The sequence below is a fragment of the Oncorhynchus mykiss genome, chromosome 12 (assembly GCF_013265735.2).
Source record: "Oncorhynchus mykiss isolate Arlee chromosome 12, USDA_OmykA_1.1, whole genome shotgun sequence".
NCBI classification, from domain to species: Eukaryota; Metazoa; Chordata; class Actinopteri; order Salmoniformes; family Salmonidae; genus Oncorhynchus; species Oncorhynchus mykiss.
The window spans coordinates 87,070,301-87,094,345 of NC_048576.1; the positions used below are offsets into that span (position 1 = coordinate 87,070,301).

At 45.6% G+C, this 24,045-nt stretch overlaps 1 protein-coding gene across 6 annotated transcripts in view; it reads left to right on the forward strand.

The window, feature by feature from the left end:
• Positions 1–24,045, forward strand: part of LOC110538041 (TOM1-like protein 2) — a 40,887-nt gene that overhangs the window by 926 nt on the left and 15,916 nt on the right. For 4 of the 6 annotated variants that reach the window (XM_036938985.1, XM_036938986.1, XM_036938987.1 and 1 more), the window contains exons 1-7: positions 349–502; positions 12,183–12,267; positions 15,851–15,929; positions 18,302–18,451; positions 18,916–19,050; positions 19,637–19,822; positions 20,242–20,358. In XM_036938985.1, the coding sequence (XP_036794880.1) occupies positions 451–502; positions 12,183–12,267; positions 15,851–15,929; positions 18,302–18,451; positions 18,916–19,050; positions 19,637–19,822; positions 20,242–20,358 (804 nt within the window). In that variant the 5' untranslated portion in view covers positions 349–450. Of the gene's footprint in view, positions 1–348; positions 503–12,182; positions 12,268–15,850; positions 15,930–18,301; positions 18,452–18,915; positions 19,051–19,636; positions 19,823–20,241; positions 20,359–24,045 lie in introns of those variants that run through there. The other 2 variants (XM_036938989.1, XM_036938990.1) reach the window with 1 other exon arrangement.

Below are 24,045 nucleotides of genomic sequence, written 5' to 3' on the forward strand. Positions count from 1 at the left end.
TCCCCAAACAACAATACTTTATTGTTAATATTAATATATATATATATATATTTTAAATGTAACCTTTATTTAACTTGGCAAGTAAGTTAAGAACACATTATTATGTACAATAACGGCCTACACCGGCCAAACCCGGACGACGCTGGGCCAATTGTGCGCTGCCCTATGGGACTCCCAATCACTGCAGGTTGTGATACATAACATGAACAGTAAAGTTAACATCGATCACATCCAGCAAAGGCTTGGATCTTGTGCATAGATAGCTATCTTTAGTGTTGGTGGTGAACATACCCTGGATAGCTGCTAATTTTGATCGACAATAAATCCAGCCATACAGATTGATATCTCAGTTTTATCTTCCAATGTGGTTGCTCAGTGGGAGGGACTTGCAGATAATGCGCTTCTCTTCCAGCTTCTGTCATTCTGTGGGTATTGTTTGTTGTCATAAAGATGGAGTTCTTACTGGGCAATCCGTACAGCACTCCTGTGGGCCAGTGCTTAGGTAAGTTACCAGCTATAGATACTGTTTAATCAGGTCTTATAAAGCCATAATGTAAGGTTTGAATGGTGACTTACATGTGTTATTGTACGGCATTCAGAAGCACCAGTAGCGAGCTAAGCTAGCTAGCTGTAGCATCATCGACCAGCTACAGTAACCTTATAAATATCGGTTCGCGGCTAGCCCATGCAAACGTTAGCTAAGCTAATTGGAATCAGGGTGGCACATTTGCTGGAAAGTACAAATTTGCTCCAAATGAAGCGAAATTATTTCACGAGGGAGTTTTGTACTGGATTCTCCTTTGTTTTGAAATGCAATGATACAACAGCCGGGGAACAGTTTTTCAATTGAAATTGTTTATCAATTACGATGTGCGGTCTCATTTGCCAAATAGTGTTTTTATGACACTGACTAGTGCTTTTAAAGTAATTAATGAATTCACATTCGAACAGTTCAGGCATGACATTGATAATGGAAGGGGATAAACGGGAAGATACGTCATTTGACATTTGACTATGCTGAAAAATGCAGACAAATCACAATGAGCTTTCTCACAAATACTGATGACACATTAGCAAAACACCCTTCAAAGATGATTCATTGCAGCTTCACTTCTATTACGAGAAGATAGACTTGCATTGTCAACCACGGGTGGCTATGTTGCCAGCCTTTCAGTGACTAGCTGACCTAGATTTTTATTTAACTTTTTATTTATTTATTTAACTAGGAGGGCAAGTCAGTTAAGAACAAATTCTTATTTACAATGACGGCCTACCCGGGGAACAGTGGGTTAACTGAACTGCCTTGTTCAGGGGCAGAACAACAGATTTTTACCTTGTCAGTTCGGGATTCGATCCAGCAACCTTTCGGTTACTGGCCCAACGTTCTAACCACTAGGCTACCAGCCGCCACTAAACCGTGCCCAGTTTTTTTCCATGGGCTCCGTTGTTAGGGTGGTAGTTCGGTCAGTTGGGATTGTAATGAATGGTGATGAGGAAGCTAGTCGACATCCCCCTGTAGCTTCCCTCAAAGTTCCTCCTTCCCCTCAATGCCCTCCCTCCTGCAGTTCCTAAAGACATAGTTTTTTTCCGGGCAGTTTCCTGCACTGTCATTGGGACGATGAGCTTCAACAGTGTTTATTTGGACTGAAATATTGACTTGAATATTGAAGTGTTTATGGGCATTAAAGGCATAAGAAAATAAACATGTTAGAAGCTCTTCTGTGTTCCTGATTAGCCCAATACCTAATGGAAATTGCATTTTGTGTAGCCTAACCTGTTACTACCTTCAGGCTTTTATTTTCCACCCTGTCTGTATGGTTTATTGTAGCTCAGTAAGCCACAAATAATGCCCTGGACCAGAGCTAGGTTCATACTGAGGCCTTGTACAGTAGGGCATGCAAAATTATATGGATAGGGAATGCCTGATTTTGATAGGCTTGGTCCACTGTGTAGTGTGCATAGATCTTCTATCTACTGTACTAATAACCATGACAGTTAGCTTTACGAACAGCTCTAAGGCTTTTATAATCACAGTCATAATATTTTGAAGCTCAGTTAGCCTAGTTTGTTTACCCTTGCAACAGGTGTAACTGGCTCAGTCTGTGGACATTTCTCCAGGCCCTGCTCCTGGGCCTGTGATTTGGGAGATAACAGAAGGAAAATAAATAATCCCTGCGGTTGGGATTGGTCTAGATGTGGTAAAGCAGGAATAATTTTTCACTTCTAGGTGAGGGGGGTCTAGGCTATTTGACAACTTCTATAGCACCTCCATATTATAAGTTAAATAAAAAATGTCAAAATAGCGTTGTTATTGGCTTGCTTCTTTTGAGGGCTGTTTAACAAGTGTGGACTTCTAAGTTCTGTGGCTATATACTCAGCCGTGTGTTTTATCACTGGGGATCATTTCCATAAGCATCATTGTCTCTTATATAGTTGCCTGGGAGTTTCTGACGACCAGAAGGGCCCAACATTGGCTATTACTCATATATAAAGCACTTCTCCAGAAACGCCCATACTACCTCATTTCTAAATTGGAAATCTAGTAACTACAAGACTCAGTCTCTAGACTGGTTGGTCCTAGAGGATCCGCGGGTTCCCTCTGAGTTAGGGAAGACTGCTTTCAGTTACTATGGCCCTCTGTCCTGGAATGACCTACAGGTCACTCTGAAACTTGATTATTTGGTCCCAAATTCTGAATTTTGGGCTCTTGTTTTTATCGATTGTATATATTATTTACTACTGCCCTTTTTAGTGTATTGTAATTCATTTGAAATGTGGTAACTGTAATTTGGTTGAATGGTTTCTCACATTGCTTAAGCTGTTGTTCTCAGGGCACCATTGGAAATGAGACCCTGGTCTCAATGGGTTCCCCAGATTAAATAAAGGTTAATAATATAAAATAAAAGGTAATACAATGGACTGTTGCCAACCCCAGGTTGTGCAGACTCTGTGATAAAGTGTAGCCTGGCCAGAAGGAGAGTGTGGCTGGGCTGAGATAAGATGTGGTTGTGATGATTGGATGGGACTGGGCTGAGGCTAGGTAGGACTCTACTGGGCCTACGTACCCTCAGGCAGGGACTGTGTCCTTCATTGATGGAGTCACTGATTATCTAACAGCACGTCTACATCCACAGCAAAACTATTGGATTGGCGATTGCACGAACAATGGAACATGGCAGAATACTAACCAGGGCTCAATGGATAGAATAGTTAGGCTATACATGTTTTATAAAGACATTAGCTACAACTATATCAATATCCTATGTTTTAAAGGTCTTTGTGCAGTATTCTTACAGCTCAAGGCCGTTGCTACAACCATAATTATTCTATGTTATGAAGATCCTAGTACTGTACAGGGCATACAATTCACTTTCTGGTCCACCAGCCACTGTGGCAGGTAGATTTAAACAATAAGGCCCGAGGGGGTGTGGTATATGGCTAATATACCATGGATAAGGAATGTTCTTAAGCATGACGCAACGTGGAGTGCCTGGATACAGCCCTTGCCCTTATTGGCAATATACCACAAACACCCAAGGTACCTTATTGCTATTATAAACTGGTTACCAATGTAATTAAAGCAGTAAAAATAAATGTTTTGGCATACCCGTCGTATATGGTCTGATATCCCAAGGCTTTCAGCCAATCACGGCTTTCAGCCAAACAGCATTCAGTGCTCGAACCACCCAGTTTCTACCAAACTGAACAACAAAACACAAAAAAACAGATGAGCATGCTTTAATGTTTCTGAAACAATACATGTATTATTAGTAAGAAATAATGTGTTAAATTGTTTAATTTCATTTTTTTGTGACCTGCGTCATTAAACCAAACTATCACAGATGAGACAAACATTTTCACCTGCCCATTTAAGGGTGGGAGGTTACCGTGGTAGCGCGACTCCAGTCATGTTTGAGCCTGTAATTGAGTCTGACTAGTAGAGGTGTTGTTTTCTCTTCCCTTGCAATTGAAACTCAAACATAGAAAAACAACCTAGCCTGTGAACAACACAATGTAAATGGACAAGTCTCACTTCAGTAGACTTTCAGTTCAAGTAAATTAGACCCAATTTTTATGCCTGTGCGCAGCGCTTATAAAAATTAACTTCTAAAAATGTACCTTTCGCTCAACTCTTCGCATGCACCCAGGGTTCCAGCGTAAGATGGAATAGGCTATATAGGATTCGTAGTTCATAGACTTAATTTACCAGCTATGAAACAAAACGGCAAAAATACTTTGAAAAAAGCTACTGGAGCATTTATTTTACTATAAATGTGATCGAACTTGACTTTTTATTCACATGCGAGTGAAATGCTTGCACTGTGGAGCCCTGACAACCCGCCAACGTGGCTGGTGAAATAGACATTTTACCCACCAATGACAAAATCTACCCGCAGGTGTTCATTTTAGGCCCTGGTACTGTATCCTTACTGCTCAAGGCCCTAGCTACAACCATAACTATCCTATGTTATAAAGGTCTTCAGTACTGTATCCTTACTGCTCAAGGCCTTAGCTACAACCATAACTATCCTATGTTATAAAGGTCTTCAGTACTGTATCCTTACTGCTCAAGGCCTTAGCTACAACCATAACTATCCTATGTTATAAAGGTCTTCAGTACTGTATCCTTACTGCTCAGTTGAGATCATGTATAGCCTAACAAACTAGACAGAAGACAAGGTGGGGGGGGGGGGGGGGGGGGGGGGTAAACTGTCCTCTCTGCATTGTCTCTGAGAGAATCTCCTAGGATGTCACCCAGGCAGATCGCACAGTTTCCCAAGCATTCAGTCCAGTTTCTCATGGTTAGGCCTTTTCCGAAGATGAGATATTGATGTCTGAAGCTGATAATGGCCACAGTTTATTAGCCCCTAGTCATGCATCTGTGTGAAATCAGAATGGGAACATATCATGGGTATACTCTGGAGGAAGGAAGTTAGCCTGGTTCCAGATATATTTGTGCTGCCTTATCAACTCCATTGGTCATCATGGTCACAATCTGGGACCAGGCTAGAAGGAAGTTGGTCTGAGGAGGTGCAGAAGAAGGGTCTTTCATTGCTGTGAGTGTAGCCTACAGGCCAGGGTGTGTCCCCCTGCCCTGCTTCCCCGGCCAGCTTGGTGCCAAGTCATCCTAGATGGCCACCGCTGAACACCACCACACCAGCTAGGCTAAGTCCCTACTACCATCATTGTCAGCTCTGAGAGCGGTCTGCTCAGGTCACTACACACTGTGCCCAGCGAGCAGGAGAGTGGATCTTTAATTTCTTTAGGAGCTACTAGCTTTAAATCATCTGCCCCAGTGTGTTATCTCTCTGGTTGAGTGCTCACTGTACTGTGCTGTCCATAAAGGCATTCTGTCTGTCCGTGTGGATACAGTGCTGGTGGTGAGAGTGGTACCCAACACCACAGTACAGCAGCAGCAAGACAGGGGAAAGGGATCAGGTTCACTTCCCACAGAGGAAATGGGAGAGCACTCAGAGACAGGGCAACAGAACAGGCAGCAACCCTACTGATGAGGTTTGCATTGTGAATCTTAATTGTCCTTTCTCATTACCTTAAGTGGCCTGACAGGCAGGGGGTGGACAGGATGAGAGAGAGAGAGAGGCATGGTGGATGGTGTGTGTGTGTGTGTTAGCAAGTGTGTGTTTATGTTTGCAGTGTGTGTGCGTATTTGTGTGGATGGTGTGTTTGTTTGTGGTGGGTGGATTGTGTGTGTGTGGCTTGAGGTTTGATACTAGTGTAACTACTCTGTCTCAGTTGGCCTAGATGCTGACTCCATCTCCTTCCTTTTAGCTGCTAAAGAGACAGAGACCATCATAGAGGGAAAGCAGCTACACATCCTGGAGGAAACATAACAATCTGCCTGCCATCTCCATTAGTGGAAAGGTTAGTGTAGCTAGCAGGCCCATGGATTTGTCCCTAATGGGTTGGAGCACTCTCTGGTAATAAGCCCTCTATGACGAGATGTTGAAAAGAAGACTATAAGACAGAGGAATAGTTTGGTAACCATGGATACATGTTTGGGTCATATAATGAGCCAATTTCAAATGTCTATCTCAGAGCTATGCATTAGTGGATTGAGGAATAGGGAGGGGGAGAGGGAGGAAGACAGAGGGGAGAGAAAAGATAGTGGGATTGAGGAAGAGGGTATAGAGCGAGAGAACAGACAGGGAGCGAAGAGGGATCTGAAATGGAGATTTGTGGAGTTGGCAGTGGATGGCACAGCCTTCCGCCTGTGTGGCCACGTGACTGGTTGTACTGGTTTCACTCCATGGCACTGGGAGTGGGGGTGGAGCCTGGGTTGAACTTGCACCCAATCAGTCTCTCTTCTATTTTCAAAGCTCTGGCTGTAATGGCTGTCTTGTTCTGCGAATAGAGGCCTCAAAAAGGATGACTCTGTATAGGGCTGTTAGGGTGACCATATTACCGCCACACCGGTGGTCACGAGTCATGAGGGCAGTCAAATTCCACATGACCGTTTAGTCATGGTAATTAGCCTACTCCAAGCGCTGATGCTGCTGATTGTCATTAGTAGCCTACCAAACTTGCTAACTGCCTGGTACTCAGCACTCTATTGTCCCTCTAATCACTCTGACATCAATGCAAATTGAATGGAAAATCTAATCAAACATTTCATGTGTGCTCATGTTGCTCAACATTTCTGTAGGCTATTGTGTGAGAAAATAGATTTGATGGCCTCTATTAAAAAGAGGAGGATCCCATCCCATTTTCCACCATATTTTGCAAATAAATTCATAAAAAATCCAACAATGTGATTTTTCTGGATTTTTTTTCTAATTTTGTCTGTCATAGTTGAAGTGTACCTATGATGAAAATTACAGGCCTCATCTTTTTAAGTGGGAGAACAATTGGTGGCTGACTAAATACTTTTTTGCCCCACTGTACATATGAGATGAGTAATGTAGGGTATGTAAACATTATATTAAGTAGCATTGTTTAAAGTGGCTAGTGATATATTTTACGTCAATTTCCATCAATTCCCATTATTAAAGTGGCTAGAGTTGAGTCAGTGTGTTGGCAGCAGCCACTCAATGTTAGTGGTGGCTGTTTAACAGTCTGATGGCCTTGAAATAGATAGAAGCTGTTTTTCAGTCTCTCGGTCCCTGCTTTGATGCACCTGTACTGACCTCGCCTTCTGGATGATAGCGGGGTGAACAGGCAGTGGCTCGGGTGGTTGTTGTCCTTGATGATCTTTATGGCCTTCCTGGGTGGTGTAGGTGTCCTGGAGGGCAGGTAGTTTGCCCCCGGTGATGCGTTGTGCAGACCTCGCTACCCTCTGGAGAGCCTTACGGTTGTGGGCGGAGCAGTTGCCGTACCCGGCGGTGATACAGCCCGGCAGGATGCTCTCGATTGTGCATCTGTAGAAGTTTGTGAGTGCTTTTGGTGACAAGCCGTATTTCTTCAGCCTCCTGAGGTTGAAGAGGCGCTGCTGCGCCTTCTTCACGACGCTGTCTGTGTGGGTGGACCAATTCAGTTTGTCTGTGATGTGTACGCCGAGGAACTTAAAACTTACTACCCTCTCCACTACTGTCCCATCGATGTTGATAGGGGGGTGCTCCCTCTGCTGTTTCCTGAAGTCCACAATCATCTCCTTTGTTTTGTTGACATTGAGTGTGAGGTTATTTTCCTGACAACACTCTCCGAGGGCCCTCACCTCCTCCCTGTAGGCCGTCTCGTCGTTGTTGGTAATCAAGCCTACCACTGTAGTGTCGTCCCTAAACTTGCTGATTGAGTTGGAGGCGTGCATGACCACGCAGTTGTGGGTGAACAGGGAGTACAGGAGAGGGCTCAGAACGCACCCTTGTGGGGCCCCAGTGTTGAGGATCAGCGGGGTGGAGATGTTACCTACCCTCACCACCTGGGAGCGGCCCGTCAGGAAGTCCAGTACCCAGTTTCACAGGGTGGGGTCGAGACCCAGGGTCTCGAGCTTGATGACGAGTTTGGAGGGTACTATGGTGTTAAATGCTGAGCTGTAGTCAATGAACATCATTCTCACATAGGTACAGCATTCTCACATTCCTCTTGTCCAGATGGGTTAGGGCAGTGTGCAGTGTGGTTGAGATTGCATCGTCTGTGGAACTGTTTGGGCGGTAAGCAAATTGGAGTGGGTCTGGGCGGTAAGCAAATTGGAGTGGGTCTAGGGTGTAAGGTAGGGTGGAGGTGATATGGTCCTTGACTAGTCTCTCAAAGCACTTCATGATGACGGAAGTGAGTGGTACGGGGCGGTAGTTGTTTAGCTCAGTTACGTTATCTTTCTGGGGAACAGGAACAATGGTGGCCCTCTTGAAGCATGTGGGTACAGCAGACTGGGATAAGGATTGATTGAATATGTCCGTAAACACACCAGCCAGCTGGTCTGCGCATGCTCTGAGGACGCGGCTGGGGATGCCGTCTGGGCCTGCAGCCTTGCGAGGGTTAACACTTTTAAATGTTTTACTCACAATCTGTATGTGTTTTAATTTTTTAGAAGAAGGTGATTTTTAGCCCTAATAATCCATTATTGCACCATATTAGACTCTTAATTGATCACATATTCGTTCTATTCCAGGGCACAGCGGAGGAGCTTAATCGATTCCACTCCATCAATACAACAGTGAACATTCGAAATTCACTGCCTGTGAAATACGTCTTCTTGACATTTTAAGTTAGAGGGATGGGGAGGTGGTTAGTACGGATCTATACAGGAAGCCGATTGACAGAAATTCCCTATTACGCGGAGACAGCTTCCACCCTACACCCCTAAAATATAACCTCCCCATTAGCCAATGCAGTCGCATACGTAGGATTTGTAGTACACGGAGTGACTAGGTCAAACAAACCGCCCATCTGGATGAGCGTTTCAGACGGCGGGGTTACCCAGAGGAATGGCTGCAGGACGCAAGGGAACGTTATAAAAATATGACCCAGGATGACAGCCTCACGTCCAAACCTCCCCGCTCTCCTGACCAATGCATTTAATGCTTCCTTCAGTACTCCCCACTTGGTAAACAGTTCAACCACATTATTAAAAAACATTGGCACATGTTGAGCACTGATCCACAACAGGAAAAGACGTTTAAAGAACCCCCGCGGGTCGGTCTTCAGACGCCCCCCCAACATCAGTCAAATGGTGGTGAGGTCTGATCTTCCACCAGTGCCACGCACGACCTTTCTAGACAGTGTGCCGGACGGTAACTATAGACGTGGCGGATGCACCAAATGTAACTTCACGAACAAATGCACAATGTTCAGTCACCCTATTACGTGCAAGGCCATTAAGATTAAGGACATCATTACATGTTCCACAAAACATGTGATATACCTGATCAAATGTATTTGTGGTCTATGTAGGAAAAAACACAAGGAGCTCTGAAAACAAGGATAGCAGAACACAGGAGTAATATCAGGGCCCTTGACCAGAGAAACCCTGTGGCTGCTCATGTCATGGAGGCTCGTCACAACGTCAGCTCTTTGAGTCACATTGGTATGGAACATGTTAAGACTCCTAGGAGGGGCGGAGATACTGATCATCTATTACTGAGAAGAGGATTTAATTGGATTCACCTTGTGTGCACCATGTCTCCTAGAGGTCTGAACCAAGAGTTTGATATCAGACCATTTCTTACCTGAATATGTTCCCTTACTTTGATTTGTCTGGCCTTCCAGGTTACTCACTTGGTCATTTTTTAAATGTATATTATTTTGTGGAACCATTACATGTACTCATTTAATTATTAGAGATACACATGTGTTTTGCATCCACCTACATGTACTCATTTAATTATTAGAGATACACATGTGTTTTGCATCCACCATGCGTCGTGTCCACTGGTCATGTGAGGTGAAATGTGTATATTTTGGGATGTGAACACTGTGTGTTTGACCTGCTGGAGATTGGTTTCAGATTAAAGCGGTGAATTGGGAGCTTTAAAGGTGTGCAGGCCTTCTTGTTCTATACTAGAATCCTTTATTAGCGCAGCACCTATGTTTTTAAGGTTGTGCATATGACCACAAACTTTTCTATTGACAATATTAGCCTACCACTTGTGAATGATCTATTATCACTTCTCAAATCAAATTTTATTGGTCACAAACACATATTTAGCAGATGTTATTGCAGGTGTAGTGAAATCACTTGTAAAAGATGCCCAACTTGTGTGCAGTAAGGCAAGAAACAGCACATGCCTTTTTTTGTGCAACTTTTTCAAATCATAGTCACACACCTCATGTAGCCTAGCCCATAGGCCTATATGTTTTAATAAGGTCAGTATCACACCTCATGTAGCCCAGCCCATAGGCCTATATGTTTTAATAAGGTCAGTATCACACCTCATGTAGCCTAGCCCATAGGCCTATATGTTTTAATAAGGTCAGTATCACACCTCATGTAGCCCAGCCCATAGGCCTATATGTTTTAATAAGGTCAGTATCACACCTCATGTAGCCCAGCCCATAGGCCTATATGTTTTGTTAAGGTTTTTATCACAGCTAAAGTGGCCAAATAACGCCTTAAAATGAAGCACATTCATCCGCTTTACAACGGGTGTAGAGCCTAACTGGCAAACATACGCAGCGCGTGACCTTCATGTTGTAGGCTATGTGAGGAAGCCAGGAGATGCTAAATGTGTTTGTTAATTAACGGTCAATTACCGTGAGACCGGCAATTATTTGCTTCCCAATCAACTTCGGACAAAATCTCATGACCACAACAGCCCTAACTAGGTCTGGTCCTTTCCTTATCCCTTTCATTTTCGTCTTTCTCCCTCCCTCTTTTCCTCGCTCTCCCTGCTTGTCTGCTTTCCAATCCACTTGAGGAGATTACGTGGGGCGTGCCAGTGGAGATAGCAGTGGTTAAGACTTAACACTTAATGCTCTGCTGTTCACACACTGAGCCTGGGCAGCTAAACACCGTGTCATGCTGTTTACCTTGGCTTCTCATGTTCTGACATGTTGTTAGCAGAATACTGTCTTTGTGTACACAGGAAATACATTATTTTAGTAATATTTAGATTAGAGGCAGTGTGAAAGGAGAGAAACAGACACCAAAAGCATTAGTCCTTCACACAAGGTGGCCTCAGTGGTAGACTGTGTGATCTGGGCATGCCACACTGCTCTGAGCCCCTGGGCTGGAGGTGGAAATGTTCTGAGTGACTGAGCTAACCTAGAGCTAGTCTAGTCATCATGACTAACTTTTAAACATTTTAACTCTTAGCTCTGTGTTTTGACTCTAAATACCTATAGCTCTTGCTGGCTCAGTCTCCTTATTTTCTCCCAGCCAAGAACAGGAGTGAGACTAGGTGTGCTTCCCAAATTACACCCCATTCCCTATGTAGTGCACTACTTTTGACCAGGGCTCAAAGGGAATTGTGTTCCATGTGGGACATGCACAGTTCTTTAATCCTGTTTCATGGAGGGATGAATTCAGCATGGTAATTGGTCGACACCCGTGGTAGTGGACTTCCAGACGTCAGCTCAATTATGTCATTATAAAACTTCAATGTTACTGTGTTGAAAAGCCAATAGCCCAAATCCTGTCATGTTTCCCTCCATTACTTTCCTCTCTAAGACAATGCAGAGAACACCCATCCTGTTTGAATAGGTTCAAATGCATCACACACATTGGCTTACTATAGAAACCCTGTTACTGTTATCTCTTTTTACGTGCTTGGTTACACAACTTTTTCTCATGCCCACAGTAATGTTACATAAGCCATGGAGTTTAGGCTAACTAGTGCGCTTGTTGAGGTAAGGGGACAGGTCACAGCGCAGTCAGACTGAAATATAGCCCAAGGCTTAGTGGACAGTGGGTTGGCAGAGTACTGACTCTAGGTCTGTTATAAAACCTGTTTTACATCTCCCATCTTGTCAATCAATCAATTAGGCCTCATTTATTTTATTTATTTGACATCAGCATTTGTCACAAGCTGCCCAGCCTAGACTCCACAGAGCAATAAAAAGCAGAAGTGAAAGCACCAGGAAAAACTCCCCAGAAGGAAGAAACCTAGGTAGGAACCAGTCCCAAAGGGGTGGTTCATCCTTTTTGGGCTGTACCGATTATTCCTATGGGGTTAGGTGACGCTCACCGCTCGTCTAGGGGAAACTTCCTACTACTTAGTGTCCTCCTTGGTCCAATGAGCAGGTTTGTTTACTTCCTGTTATCTTTGACTTCCTGTTGTCTTTTCTAGAGAAGGCCACGGATGGCGGCCTGCAGGCTGAGGACTGGACCCTCAACATGGAGATCTGTGACATCATCAATGAGACGGAGGAAGGGTGAGCAACAGACTCAGCATCAGTACACTTTCACCTGACTGACTGACTGACTGAAAGACGGGGGCTGGCTGTCTGAAAGACGGGGGCTGGCTGTCTGAAAGACGGGCTGGCTGGCTGAAAGACGGGCTCACTGGCTGCCTTACTGATTGACTGTACAAGTCAATCACACAAACAAAAACCTCTTAACACACTCAAAAATAACATACAAATGATGTGCACAAATACAATACAACTTTACAACAGACATTTGTCTTCTGCTCTGCTCTCAAACTCTCTACATGGCACACATCACACATGCAGTTGAGACAAGCACAGGGTCAAGCTGCAGTGCAGATAGAATGGAATGAGAATATCCTTTTTTACTAATTAGTGTTAACTTTTCTTTGAGTTTAATTTGATAAGTTGTTGACTCTCCTGAAATTGGTTGAGTTCTGTGACCTTTAGGAAAAACTGGAGGGATTCAAACCTACAATTCTTTCCTCTTCCCGAATCATTCTTCTGCTTCCCCTTTATCTATCTACTCACTCACTCACTCACTCACTCACTCACTCACTCACTCACTCACTCACTCACTCACTCACTCACTCACTCACTGACTGTCCTGGGAGAACACTATTTCAGTACAATTCAGGAAAAAAAATGACCCATGTCTTTTGAGATATATCAGTCCCTTGCCTCCATTACAACTTCCACCTCCTACTTGAAGCGTTGTGTAATTTGAGTGTGAAGGCTACCAAGTAGCAAATTACTATTGGCTTTGTTTATTGTGTTAGTGTAGGAAGTCAGACATGGTGACAACTGAATGGCATGCAGGCAATCCTCTTTAGGTTCAGACAAGGACATAGATGTGGAAGAAATGCCAGCTAGCTGCACTAATGCCACTTATCAGACAGATAAACATAGACTGCCTACCTGAAACTTCTGGAAGTGGAACTTTTGAGATGATGTAACACCCATGCACACCAGTATTCCCTGAGCTCCTCTCTTTCTATAGTCTGTTTGTGTCTGAAGGCCTCAACTCCCTCCCATAGGATCCACTAGTGTCAGTGAGACTACTGCCTGAGCACTACTCCGTTAATGTTTTATACACTGCATACACTCAGCCGTGGCTGTCACAGACAGTGATATACACACTCATCTCTCCTCTGAAACTTCACAGAGCTCCAGAGTTCAGAGAGAGGTTCATGGAAGCTCATTACCTCATCTGTAACAGAGTGCGTTCTCTATTAAGATGAGCTTTGAACTTTCTATAGGGCTAACAGACAGGCAGGCAGATATAAACTCAGCAAAAATAGAAACGTCCCCTTTTCAGGACTCTGTCTTTCAAAGATAATTCGTAAAAATCCAAATAACTTCACAGATCTTCTTTGTAAAGGGTTTAAACACGCTTGTTCAATGAACCATAAACAATTAATGACCACTCACCTGTGGAACGGTCGTTAAGACACTAACAGCTTACAGATGGTAGGCAATTAAGGTCACAGTTATGAAAACTTAGGACACTAAAGAGGCCTTTCTACTGACTGAAAAACACCAAAAGAAAGATGCCCAGGATCCCTGCTCATCTGTGTGAACGTGCCTTAGGCATGCTGCAAGGAGGCATGAGGACTGCAGATGTGGCCAGGGCAATAAATTGCAATGTCCGTACTGTGACAGCGCTACAGGGAGACAGGACGGAGAGCTGATCGTCCTCACAGTGGCAGACCACGTGTAACAACACCTGCACAGGATTGATACATCCGAACAACACACCTGCGGATAGGTACAGGATGGCAACAACAACTGCCCAAGTTACACCAGGAACGCACAATCCCTCCATCAGTGCTCAGACTGTCCTCAATAGGCTGAGAGAGGCTGAACTGAGGGCTTGTAGGCCTGTTGTAAGGCAGGTCCTCACCAGACATCACCGGCAATAACGTTGATCGTCCTACCTGGCACAAACCCACCATCGCTGGACCAGACAGGACTGGTAAAAAGTGCTCTTCACTGACGAGTCACGGTTTTGTCTTACCAGGGGTAATGTTTGGATTCGTGTTTATCGTCGAAGGAATGAGCGTTACACTGAGGCCTGTACTCTGGAGCAGGATCGATTTGGAGGTGGAGGGTCCGTCATGGTCTGGGGCGGTGTGTCACAGCATCCTCAGACTGAGCTTGTTGTCATTGCAGGCAATCTCAACGCTGTGCATTACAGGGAAGACATCCTCCTTCATGTGGTACCCTTCCTGCAGGCTCATCCTGACATGACCCTCCAGCATGACAATGCCACCACGCACAGAACAAGCAGTATGGCTGATTCCTGCTAGACAGGAATGTTAGTGTTCTGCCATGGCCAGCGAAGAGCCCAGAACTCAATCCCATTGAGCACGTCTGGGACCTGTTGGATTGGAGGATTAGGGCTAGGGCCATTCTCCCCCAAAAAGGTCTTGGAACTTGCATGTGCCTTGGTGGAAGAGTGGGGTAACATCTCACAGCAAGAACAGGCAAATATGGTGCAGTCCATGAGGAGGAGGTGAACTGCAGTACACTGCAGCTGGTGGCCACACCAGATACTGACTGTTACTTTTGATTTTGACCCCCCCCCCCCCCCACTTTGTTCAGGGACACATTATTCAATTTCTGTTAGTCACGTGTTTGTGGAACTTTTTCAGTTTGTCTCAGTTGTTGAATTTTGTTATGTTCATACAAATATTTACATGTTATGTTTGCTGAAAATAAACGCAGTTGATACGAGAGGACGTTTATTTTTTTGCTGAGCTTACAAGCTCAGATCTATGTGGTGATTTGTTTTTAAATGCCCAATGCAGCTGATTTTGATCTCAATGTCAAATCATTTATGGGTAAAAATTAAGTACATTACTGTAGTAATAGTCGTTAATTAAAAGGGTAAGAAAGAAAAAAATCTATAGCTTTTTTTAGCAAAACTATTTCTCAAGCAAGAATTTTGCCAGGATCGTCTGGGAGCTGGTCTGTGAAAGGGCCTAATGGGAGGGATATGTAACCTCAAAACGATCTGTTATTGGTTTGGAACTCTCTTTGTTATTGGTCTATTATTGTATACTGCTTAGTGATGTCACCAGGCAAGCCAAAACTCCATCCATGCAAAACCTGCTGATTAGAAGGTAAATTATATTTTTAACCAGCAAATATAAGGAAATAACACTGATCACATTATTGCAAACTTTTACAGTGTTAGTTTTAACAGCTGTTGTACAATATGCAAAAAACTGAGTTTTGACTGCACTGAGCCTTTAATGGAGTGTGTGTGTTTAGACTGCCAGGTAGGTAACAATGTGTGGTTATTGCCCCACGGAGGAAAGATATTTACTGCTAGTTGCCGTGTGACGTCCCACTCCTGAGACCTGCGCACGGCTTCATACAAAATCAACAACGCCACGGCTAAGATGGTTTAGGTCAATAAAAACAACGGGTTGAGTTGATACCATGACCAAAGCCCTATGTTAATCCAAGAATGCCAGGCATACTTTTACTTTACATTTTAAGATTAGCTTCATAGAATGACTTACAGAACGCTAACAGGATATTTGTGTGCTTAGCTATGTTTCTATGTGTTGTGTTCCTGCAGGCCTAAAGATGCCATCCGGGCGCTGAAGAAGAGACTGAGTGGGAACAGGAACTACCGGGAGGTGATGCTAGGATTGACGGTGAGACAGGCTCTACTTGGGTTCCCAATGTTGACCCACCTACAGTGGGACAAAAAAGTATTTAGTCAGCCACCAATTGTGCAAGTTCTCCCACTTAAAAAGATGAGAGAGGCCCGTAATTTTCATCATAGGTACACTTCAACTATGACAGACAAAATGAGAAAAAAAATCCAGAAAATCACATTGTAGGATTTTTAATGAATTTATTTGCAAATTATGGTGGAAAATAAGTATTTGGTCACCTACAAACAAACAAGATTTCTGGCTCTCACAGACCTGTAACTTCTTCTTAAGGAGGCTCCTCTGTCCTCCACTCGTTACCTGTATTAATGGCACCTGTTTGAACTTGTTATCAGTATAAAAGACACCTGTCCACAACCTCAAACAGTCACACTCCAAACTCCACTATGGCCAAGACCAAAGAGCTGTCAAAGGACACCAGAAACAAAATTGTAGACCTGCACCAGGCTGGGAAGACTGAATCTGCAATAGGTAAGCAGCTTGGTTTGAAGAAATCAACTGTGGGAGCAATTATTAGGAAATGGAAGACCACTGATAATCTCCCTTGATCTGGGGCTCCACGCAAGATCTCACCCCGTGGGGTCAAAATGATCACAAGAACGGTGAGCAAAAATCCCAGAACCACACGGGGGACCTAGTGAATGACCTGCAGAGAGCTGGGACCAAAGTAACAAAGCCTACCATCAGTAACACACTACGCTGCCAGGGACTCAAATCCTGCAGTGCCAGACGTGTCCAGGCCCGTCTGAAGTTTGCTAGAGAGCATTTGGATGATCCAGAAGATGATTGGGAGAATGTCATATGGTCAGATGAAACCAAAATATAACTTTTTGGTAAAAACTCAACTCGTCGTGTTTGGAGGACAAAGAATGCTGAGTTGCATCCAAAGAACACCATACCTACTGTGAAGCATGGGGGTGGAAACATCATGCTTTGGGGCTGTTTTTCTGCAAAGGGACCAGGAAGACTGATCCGTGTAAAGGAAAGGGCATTGAAGATGAAACGTGGCTGGGTCTTTCAGCATGACAATGATCCCAAACACGCTGCCCGGGCAACGAAGGAGTGGCTTCGTAAGAAGCATTTCAAGGTCCTGGAGTGGCCTAGCCAGTCTCCAGATCTCAACCCCATAGAAAATCTTTGGAGGGAGTTGAAAGTCCGTGTTGCCCAGCAACAGCCCCAAAACATCACTGCTCTAGAGGAGATCTGCATGGAGGAATGGGCCAAAATACCAGCAACAGTGTGTGAAAACCTTGTGAAGACTTACAGAAAATGTTTGACCTCTGTCATTGCCAACAAAGGGTATATAACAAAGTATTGAGATAAACTTTTGTTATTGACCAAATACTTATTTTCCACCATAATTTGCAAATAAATTCATAAAAAAACCTACAATGTGATTTTCTGGATTTTTTTCTTCTCATTTTGTCTGTCATAGTTGAAGTGTACCTATGATGAAAATTACAGGCCTCTCTCATCTTTTTAAGTGGGAGAACTTGCACAATTGGTGGCTGACTAAATACTTTTTTGCCCCACTGTAAATCTTTTCAGATGAACAATAGAGGGTGGAACATACAGGTCACATCACTGATCATGTGTCCAAGGGCATCTGGAGATGTTTTGGAATGTCTTGAGCCCACAATGTGCTACCCAGCAGTAGAACGTGACCAATCAAATCAATCGGATGTATTTTCTAAAGCCCATTATACGTCGGCAGTTGTCACAAAGCGCTGAAGACCCACCATTTGGAAAACACTGGATGAGCACACCAGCAGGGACAGAGCGAATCCGTCCAGAGCTAGGCCTAGACCTAAGTGATGCTTATTGTCTGAACTCCCCCTCAACAACAACCAGTCTCTGGGAAGAGAAACAGACAAATAGACCTTTCACATTTAGAGCACACTTACCACACTTGCAAACACGCCTGCATGCTTAACTAGGACAGTGCTATTATCCGTTACACTTGTTCTTCACGCCTGAGCTTCAAAAATCCACCAACACACGTTCATGAATTAGCTGTCTGCTGTGTCTCACTGTGACTTCTCCCTCAGGCGATTTCTCAACTGTTATGTTTTTTCTGTCTTCATATTTTATTTTGTTTACGTGGATCTTGATTTTTTTTTTTAGCTGCATCAAAGCTCCTTTATTCCATGTCAGATGACAGAAGTCAGCTCTTTATCAATATCTGAGCACACTTCTCTTCTTCCAGGGAGTTTCTCGCTCTCTATCATACTTTCTCACTTCCTGATGTTTTCTCTCCTCTTTCAAGTTAAGGGGCTTTATTGGCATGGGAAACAGGATATATGTAAACATTCTTTCTTTCTGATGTTTTACCTCTATCTTTCCATTTCTAGGTGCTGGAGACGTGTGTAAAGAACTGCGGCCACCGGTTTCATGTCCTCGTGGCTAACCGGGACTTCATTGATGGTGTCCTCGTCAAAATCATCTCCCCCAAAACCAACCCCCCCACCATCGTACAGGACAAAGTCCTGGCTCTGATCCAGGTACAGCACATGATAATAATCACATGGCACATGATAAGAAATCCCTAGGTACTTTTACATCTGAGAGAAGTGGATAGGTATAAGCAACATGGTGAACATTTCACCAAGTCAGTCAGAGAGCAAGGTGGAGCTCCAACCTCAAATCTCTAAGGCAATTGACAGAGAGCTGTAAGAGGCCAGGCTGCAGCAGTTAGGAGAACCCTGCAGTTAGGAATATTCTACATCCAAAATGAGTCCAGACACCTCCAACAAACCTCTCTAAATACAGTGAGAGGACACCTTGTACCTGAGCAGCTCCAGGCAGGTAACCAGAGACTGAACACACACACACAGGACTGAAGTCAGCAACACAACACCTGGGCCCTCACTATTTGGCCTTCATCTATCCACTCCTCTCAGATGTCCACCAGGATGTAACGGGGTTGTTTCCAGCCCTTATTCTGTGTTTGTCTGTGTGTTGTCAGGCCTGGGCGGATGCCTTCAGGAGTAGTCCTGACCTGACGGGGGTGGTCCATATTTATGAGGAGCTGAAGAGGAAAGGCATCGAGTTCCCCATGGCTGACCTGGACACTCTGTCACCCATCCACACACCACAGAGGGTGAGACCCAACACGCATCCACACACCACAGGGGGCGAGACCCAACGCCCATCCACACACCACAGGGGGCGAGACCCAACACGCATCCACACACCACAGGGGGCGAGACCCAACACGCATCCACACACCACAGGGGGCGAGACCCAACACGCATCCACACACCACAGGGGGCGAGACCCAACACGCATCCACACACCACAGGGGGCGAGACCCAACACGCATCCACACACCACAGGGGGCGAGACCCAACACGCATCCACACACCACAGGGGGCGAGACCCAACATGCATCCACACACCACAGGGGGCGAGACCCAACATGCACACACAGGCGTACATGAACCCATGCTAATGAGGTAGAATCATCTGAAGCAGTGACTATACTGCTGTAGTAGCAGAGCTGTACTATCTACATGTTGTGTTCTCTACAGAGATGTACTAACTAACAACATGTTGTGTTCTCTCTACAGAGCTCTACTAACTAACTACATGTTGTGTTCTCTCTACAGAGCTCTACTAACTAACTACATGTTGTGTTCTCTCTACAGAGCTCTACTAACTAACTACATGTTGTGTTCTCTCTACAGGGTCTACCAGAGGTGGACCCAGCTGTACTAAAGTACAAAGCCCCCATCCAGCCCCACGCTGCAGCCACAGCCACCCTCCCCAAGCCTGCAGCCGCCCCGGCTCCGGCCCCCGCCCCCCTCACCCCCATCCTACAGATACCACACATCCCCAACGTACAGGGCCCCATCACCGCCAACCCTGAACAGGTGAGGATAAAGATGGCCTCTGACGGCTAATGTTAAACTACTGCCAGAGTCATGTTCATTAGGCTAATAACGTAAAAGAACTGACTGGACGTTGCCCAATAAAAAAACAAGTTTCTCCTGTCCTCAGGGTTGCGTCAAAGAAGGGGAGGAAGGAAGGATGTATGTTCACAGTTTTCAAACAGGGCCCAAGATTTTCATGGTTAGCAGATGTTAATGCGAGTGTAGCGAAATGCTTGTGCTCCTAGTTCAGACCGTGCAGTAATATCTAACAAGTAATCTAACAATTTCACAACAACTACCTTATACACACTGATCTATCATGCGTAGAGGTACAAAAGCAAGGGTGCCTCCACTTAGCTTTGATCAGATCAGGGAATACTTTCTCTCTCTGACCCTTGACCCATGTGTGTCCTCCTCAGATCGCCCGGCTGCGCAGTGAACTGGACATTGTGAGGGGAAACACCAAAGTGATGTCAGAGATGCTGACTGAGATGGTGCCTGGACAGGAGGACTCCTCGGACCTGGAACTCCTTCAGGTCAGAAAATGGACTACATCCAGCATAGAAATACAATTATAGAACATTGACTTGAATGGGGATGCCCATTCTAGTAATTATATTTCTATAACTCCGGGTCAGATACTACATCCCCATAGGAATATAATTACACACAATTTCAAAACATTTTAGAAAAATCCTGGACGACGCTGGGCCAATTGTGCACCGCCTCATGGGTCACCCAGTCAGCTGCGACAGAGTCGTCTGGACTCGAACCCAGAATCTCTAGTGGCACAGCTAGCACTGCGATGCAGTGCCTTAGACCACTTCGCCACTTGGGAGGCCCTCAGAATTCCACAACATTGACTTGAATGGGGACGTTCAGTCTAGTGATTATATTTCTCTGACACCCCCTCAGCCTCGTCACTGGCCTAACTGTGGAAGCTTTTCATCATTGAGAATTTGAGACAGCTGTGTATTGCACTCAACATAAAAAAGGAATTCACACACAGCGCTCCATCTGTTTAGTTTTTAAAAATACAAGTTTAAACCTTCCCTGCGGTCGTCACCCTGCTGCTCAACTGAAATGTATTGGAACTCATTTAGCCCACTAGGGGGAGTAGTACTACCACTCTAGGGGGAGTAGTACCACCACTGTAGGGGGAGTAGTACCACCACTGTAGGGGGAGTAGTACCACCACTCTAGGGGGAGTAGTACCACCACTCTAGGGGGAGTAGTACCACCATAGTACCACCACTCTAGGGGGAGTAGTACCACCGCTCTAGAGGGAGTAGTACCACCGCTCCACCGCTCTGAAATGTATTGGAACTCATTTAGCCCACTAGGGGGAGTAGTACCACCGCTCCACCGCTCTGAAATGTATTGGAACTCATTTAGCCCACTAGGGGGAGTAGTACCACCACTCTAGGGGGAGTAGTACCACCACTCTAGGGGGAGTAGTACCACCACTCTAGGGGGAGTAGTACCACCACTCTATGGGGAGTAGTACCACCACTCTATGGGGAGTAGTACCACCACTCTATGGGGAGTAGTACCACCACTATGGAGAGTAGTACTACCACTCTAGGGGGAGTAGTACCACCATAGTACCACCACTCTAGGGGGAGTAGTACCACCATAGTACCACCACTCTAGGGGGAGTAGTACCGCCACTCTAGGGGGAGTAGTACCACCATAGTACCACCACTCTAGGGGGAGTAGTACCACCATAGTACCACCACTTTAGGGGAAAGGGGGATACCTAGTCAGTTATTCAACTGAAATGTGTCTTCCGCATTTAACCAAACCCTTCTGAATCAGAGAGGTGCGGGGGGGGGGGGGGGGGGGGGGGGTCTGCCTTAATCGACATCCACGTCTTTGGCACCCGGGAAACAGTGGGTTAACTGCCTTGTTCAGGGGCAGAACAACAGATTTTTACCTTGTCAGTTTGGGGATACAATCCAGCAAACTTTTGGTTACTGGCCCAATGCTCTAACCACTAGGCTACCATCACTCTTTGGGGAGTAGTACAACCACTCTAGGGGGAGTAGTACCACCATAGTACCACCGCTCTAGGAGGAGTTGTACCATCATAGTACCACCACTCTAGGGGGAGTAGTACCACCATAGTACCACCACTCTAGGGGAAGTAGTACCATCATAGTACCACCGCTCTAGGAGGAGTTGTACCACCATAGTACCACCACTCTAGGGGGAGTAGTACCACCGCTCTAGGGGGAGTAGTACCACCATAGTACCACCACTCTAGGGGGAGTAGTACCACCATAGTACCACCACTCTAGGGGGAGTAGTACCACCGCTCTAGGGGGAGTAGTACCACCATAGTACCACCGCTCTAGGGGGAGTAGTACCACCATAGTACCACCACTCTAGGGGGAGTAGTACCACCATAGTACCACCACAGTACCACCACTCTATGGGGAGTAGTACCACCGCTCTAGGGAGAGTAGTTCCACCACTCTAGGGGTGAGGAGAGGGGAACAACAAATATTCCTGTACTTGCTTAAGTGACAGTTGGTGTAGGGTGAAGTTGTCCCTAGATGCTGATCTTGTTAAAAGTAACAAGTAATACGTTTTTAAAGAGCAGCAGTAAAATAACAATGGCGGGACTATATACAGGGGGTACCGGTACAGAGTCAATGTGAGGGGGCACCAGTTAGTTGAGGTACTGTGTACATGTAGATAGAGTTAATAAAGTGACTTTGCATAGATTATAACAGAGAGTAGCAGCGGTGTAAATGAGGGGGAGGGGCAACGCAAATAGTCTGTGAAGCCATTTGATTAGATGTTCAGGAGTCTTATGGCTTGGGGGGATAGAAGCTGTTTAGGAGCCTCTTGGACCTAGACTTGGTCCTCCGATACCACTTGCCTTGCGGTAGCAGAGAGAATAGTCTATGACTAGCGTGGCTGGAGTCTTTGACAATTTTTAGGGCCTTCCTCTGACACCTCCTGATTTTGAGGTCCTGGATGGCAGGAAGCTTGGTCCCAGTGATGCTCTGGGCCGTTCGCACTACCCTCTGTAGTGCTTTGCGGTCGGAGGCTGAGCCGTTGCCATACCAGGCAGTGACTGAGGGTGTGATAGATAGGTAGTTGATTCAGGTGACCTTTCCACTGTTTTATGAGGTGACTTTAGGTAATACAGTTAAACTGTGTTTCAATAAATGAAATGTAGGTGTTGTGATTTCTCTTACTAAGTAACACAACTGAGTCTAATGATGGACATGTATGGCTACCTGCTGGCTAGAGACCCGTTTTAGAGAATTCTAGTCATCCACCTTCTGAGAGACATACTCACCTTTCCATCAGTGATGCCCTGTCCTCACCTTGTGTCGGTGTCCTCACCCTGTGTCGGTGTCCTCACCCTGTGTCGGTGTCCTCACCCTGTGTGTGTTTGTGTGTGTAGGAGCTGAACAGGACGTGCTGGGCCATGCTGTCTGTGTCCTCACCCTGTGTGTGTTTGTGTGTGTAGGAGCTGAACAGGACGTGCAGGGCAATGCTGTCGGTGTCCTCACCCTGTGTGTGTTTGTGTGTGTAGGAGCTGAACAGGACGTGCAGGGCCATGCTGTCTGTGTCCTCACCCTGTGTGTGTTTGTGTGTGTAGGAGCTGAACAGGACGTGCAGGGCAATGCTGTCGGTGTCCTCACCCTGTGTGTGTTTGTGTGTGTAGGAGCTGAACAGGACGTGCAGGGCCATGCTGTCTGTGTCCTCACCCTGTGTGTGTTTGTGTGTGTAGGAGCTGAACAGGACGTGCAGGGCCATGCTGTCGGTGTCCTCACCCTGTGTGTGTTTGTGTGTGTAGGAGCTGAACAGGACGTGCAGGGCCATGCTGTCTGTGTCCTCACCCTGTGTGTGTTTGTGTGTGTAGGAGCTGAACAGGACGTGCAGGGCCATGCTGTCTGTGTCCTCACCCTGTGTGTGTTTGTGTGTGTAGGAGCTGAACAGGACGTGCAGGGCCATGCTGTCTGTGTCCTCACCCTGTGTGTGTGTTTGTGTGTGTAGGAGCTGAACAGGACGTGCAGGGCAATGCTGTCGGTGTCCTCACCCTGTGTGTGTTTGTGTGTGTAGGAGCTGAACAGGACGTGCAGGGCCATGCTGTCTGTGTCCTCACCCTGTGTGTGTTTGTGTGTGTAGGAGCTGAACAGGACGTGCTGGGCCATGCTGTCTGTGTCCTCACCCTGTGTGTGTTTGTGTGTGTAGGAGCTGAA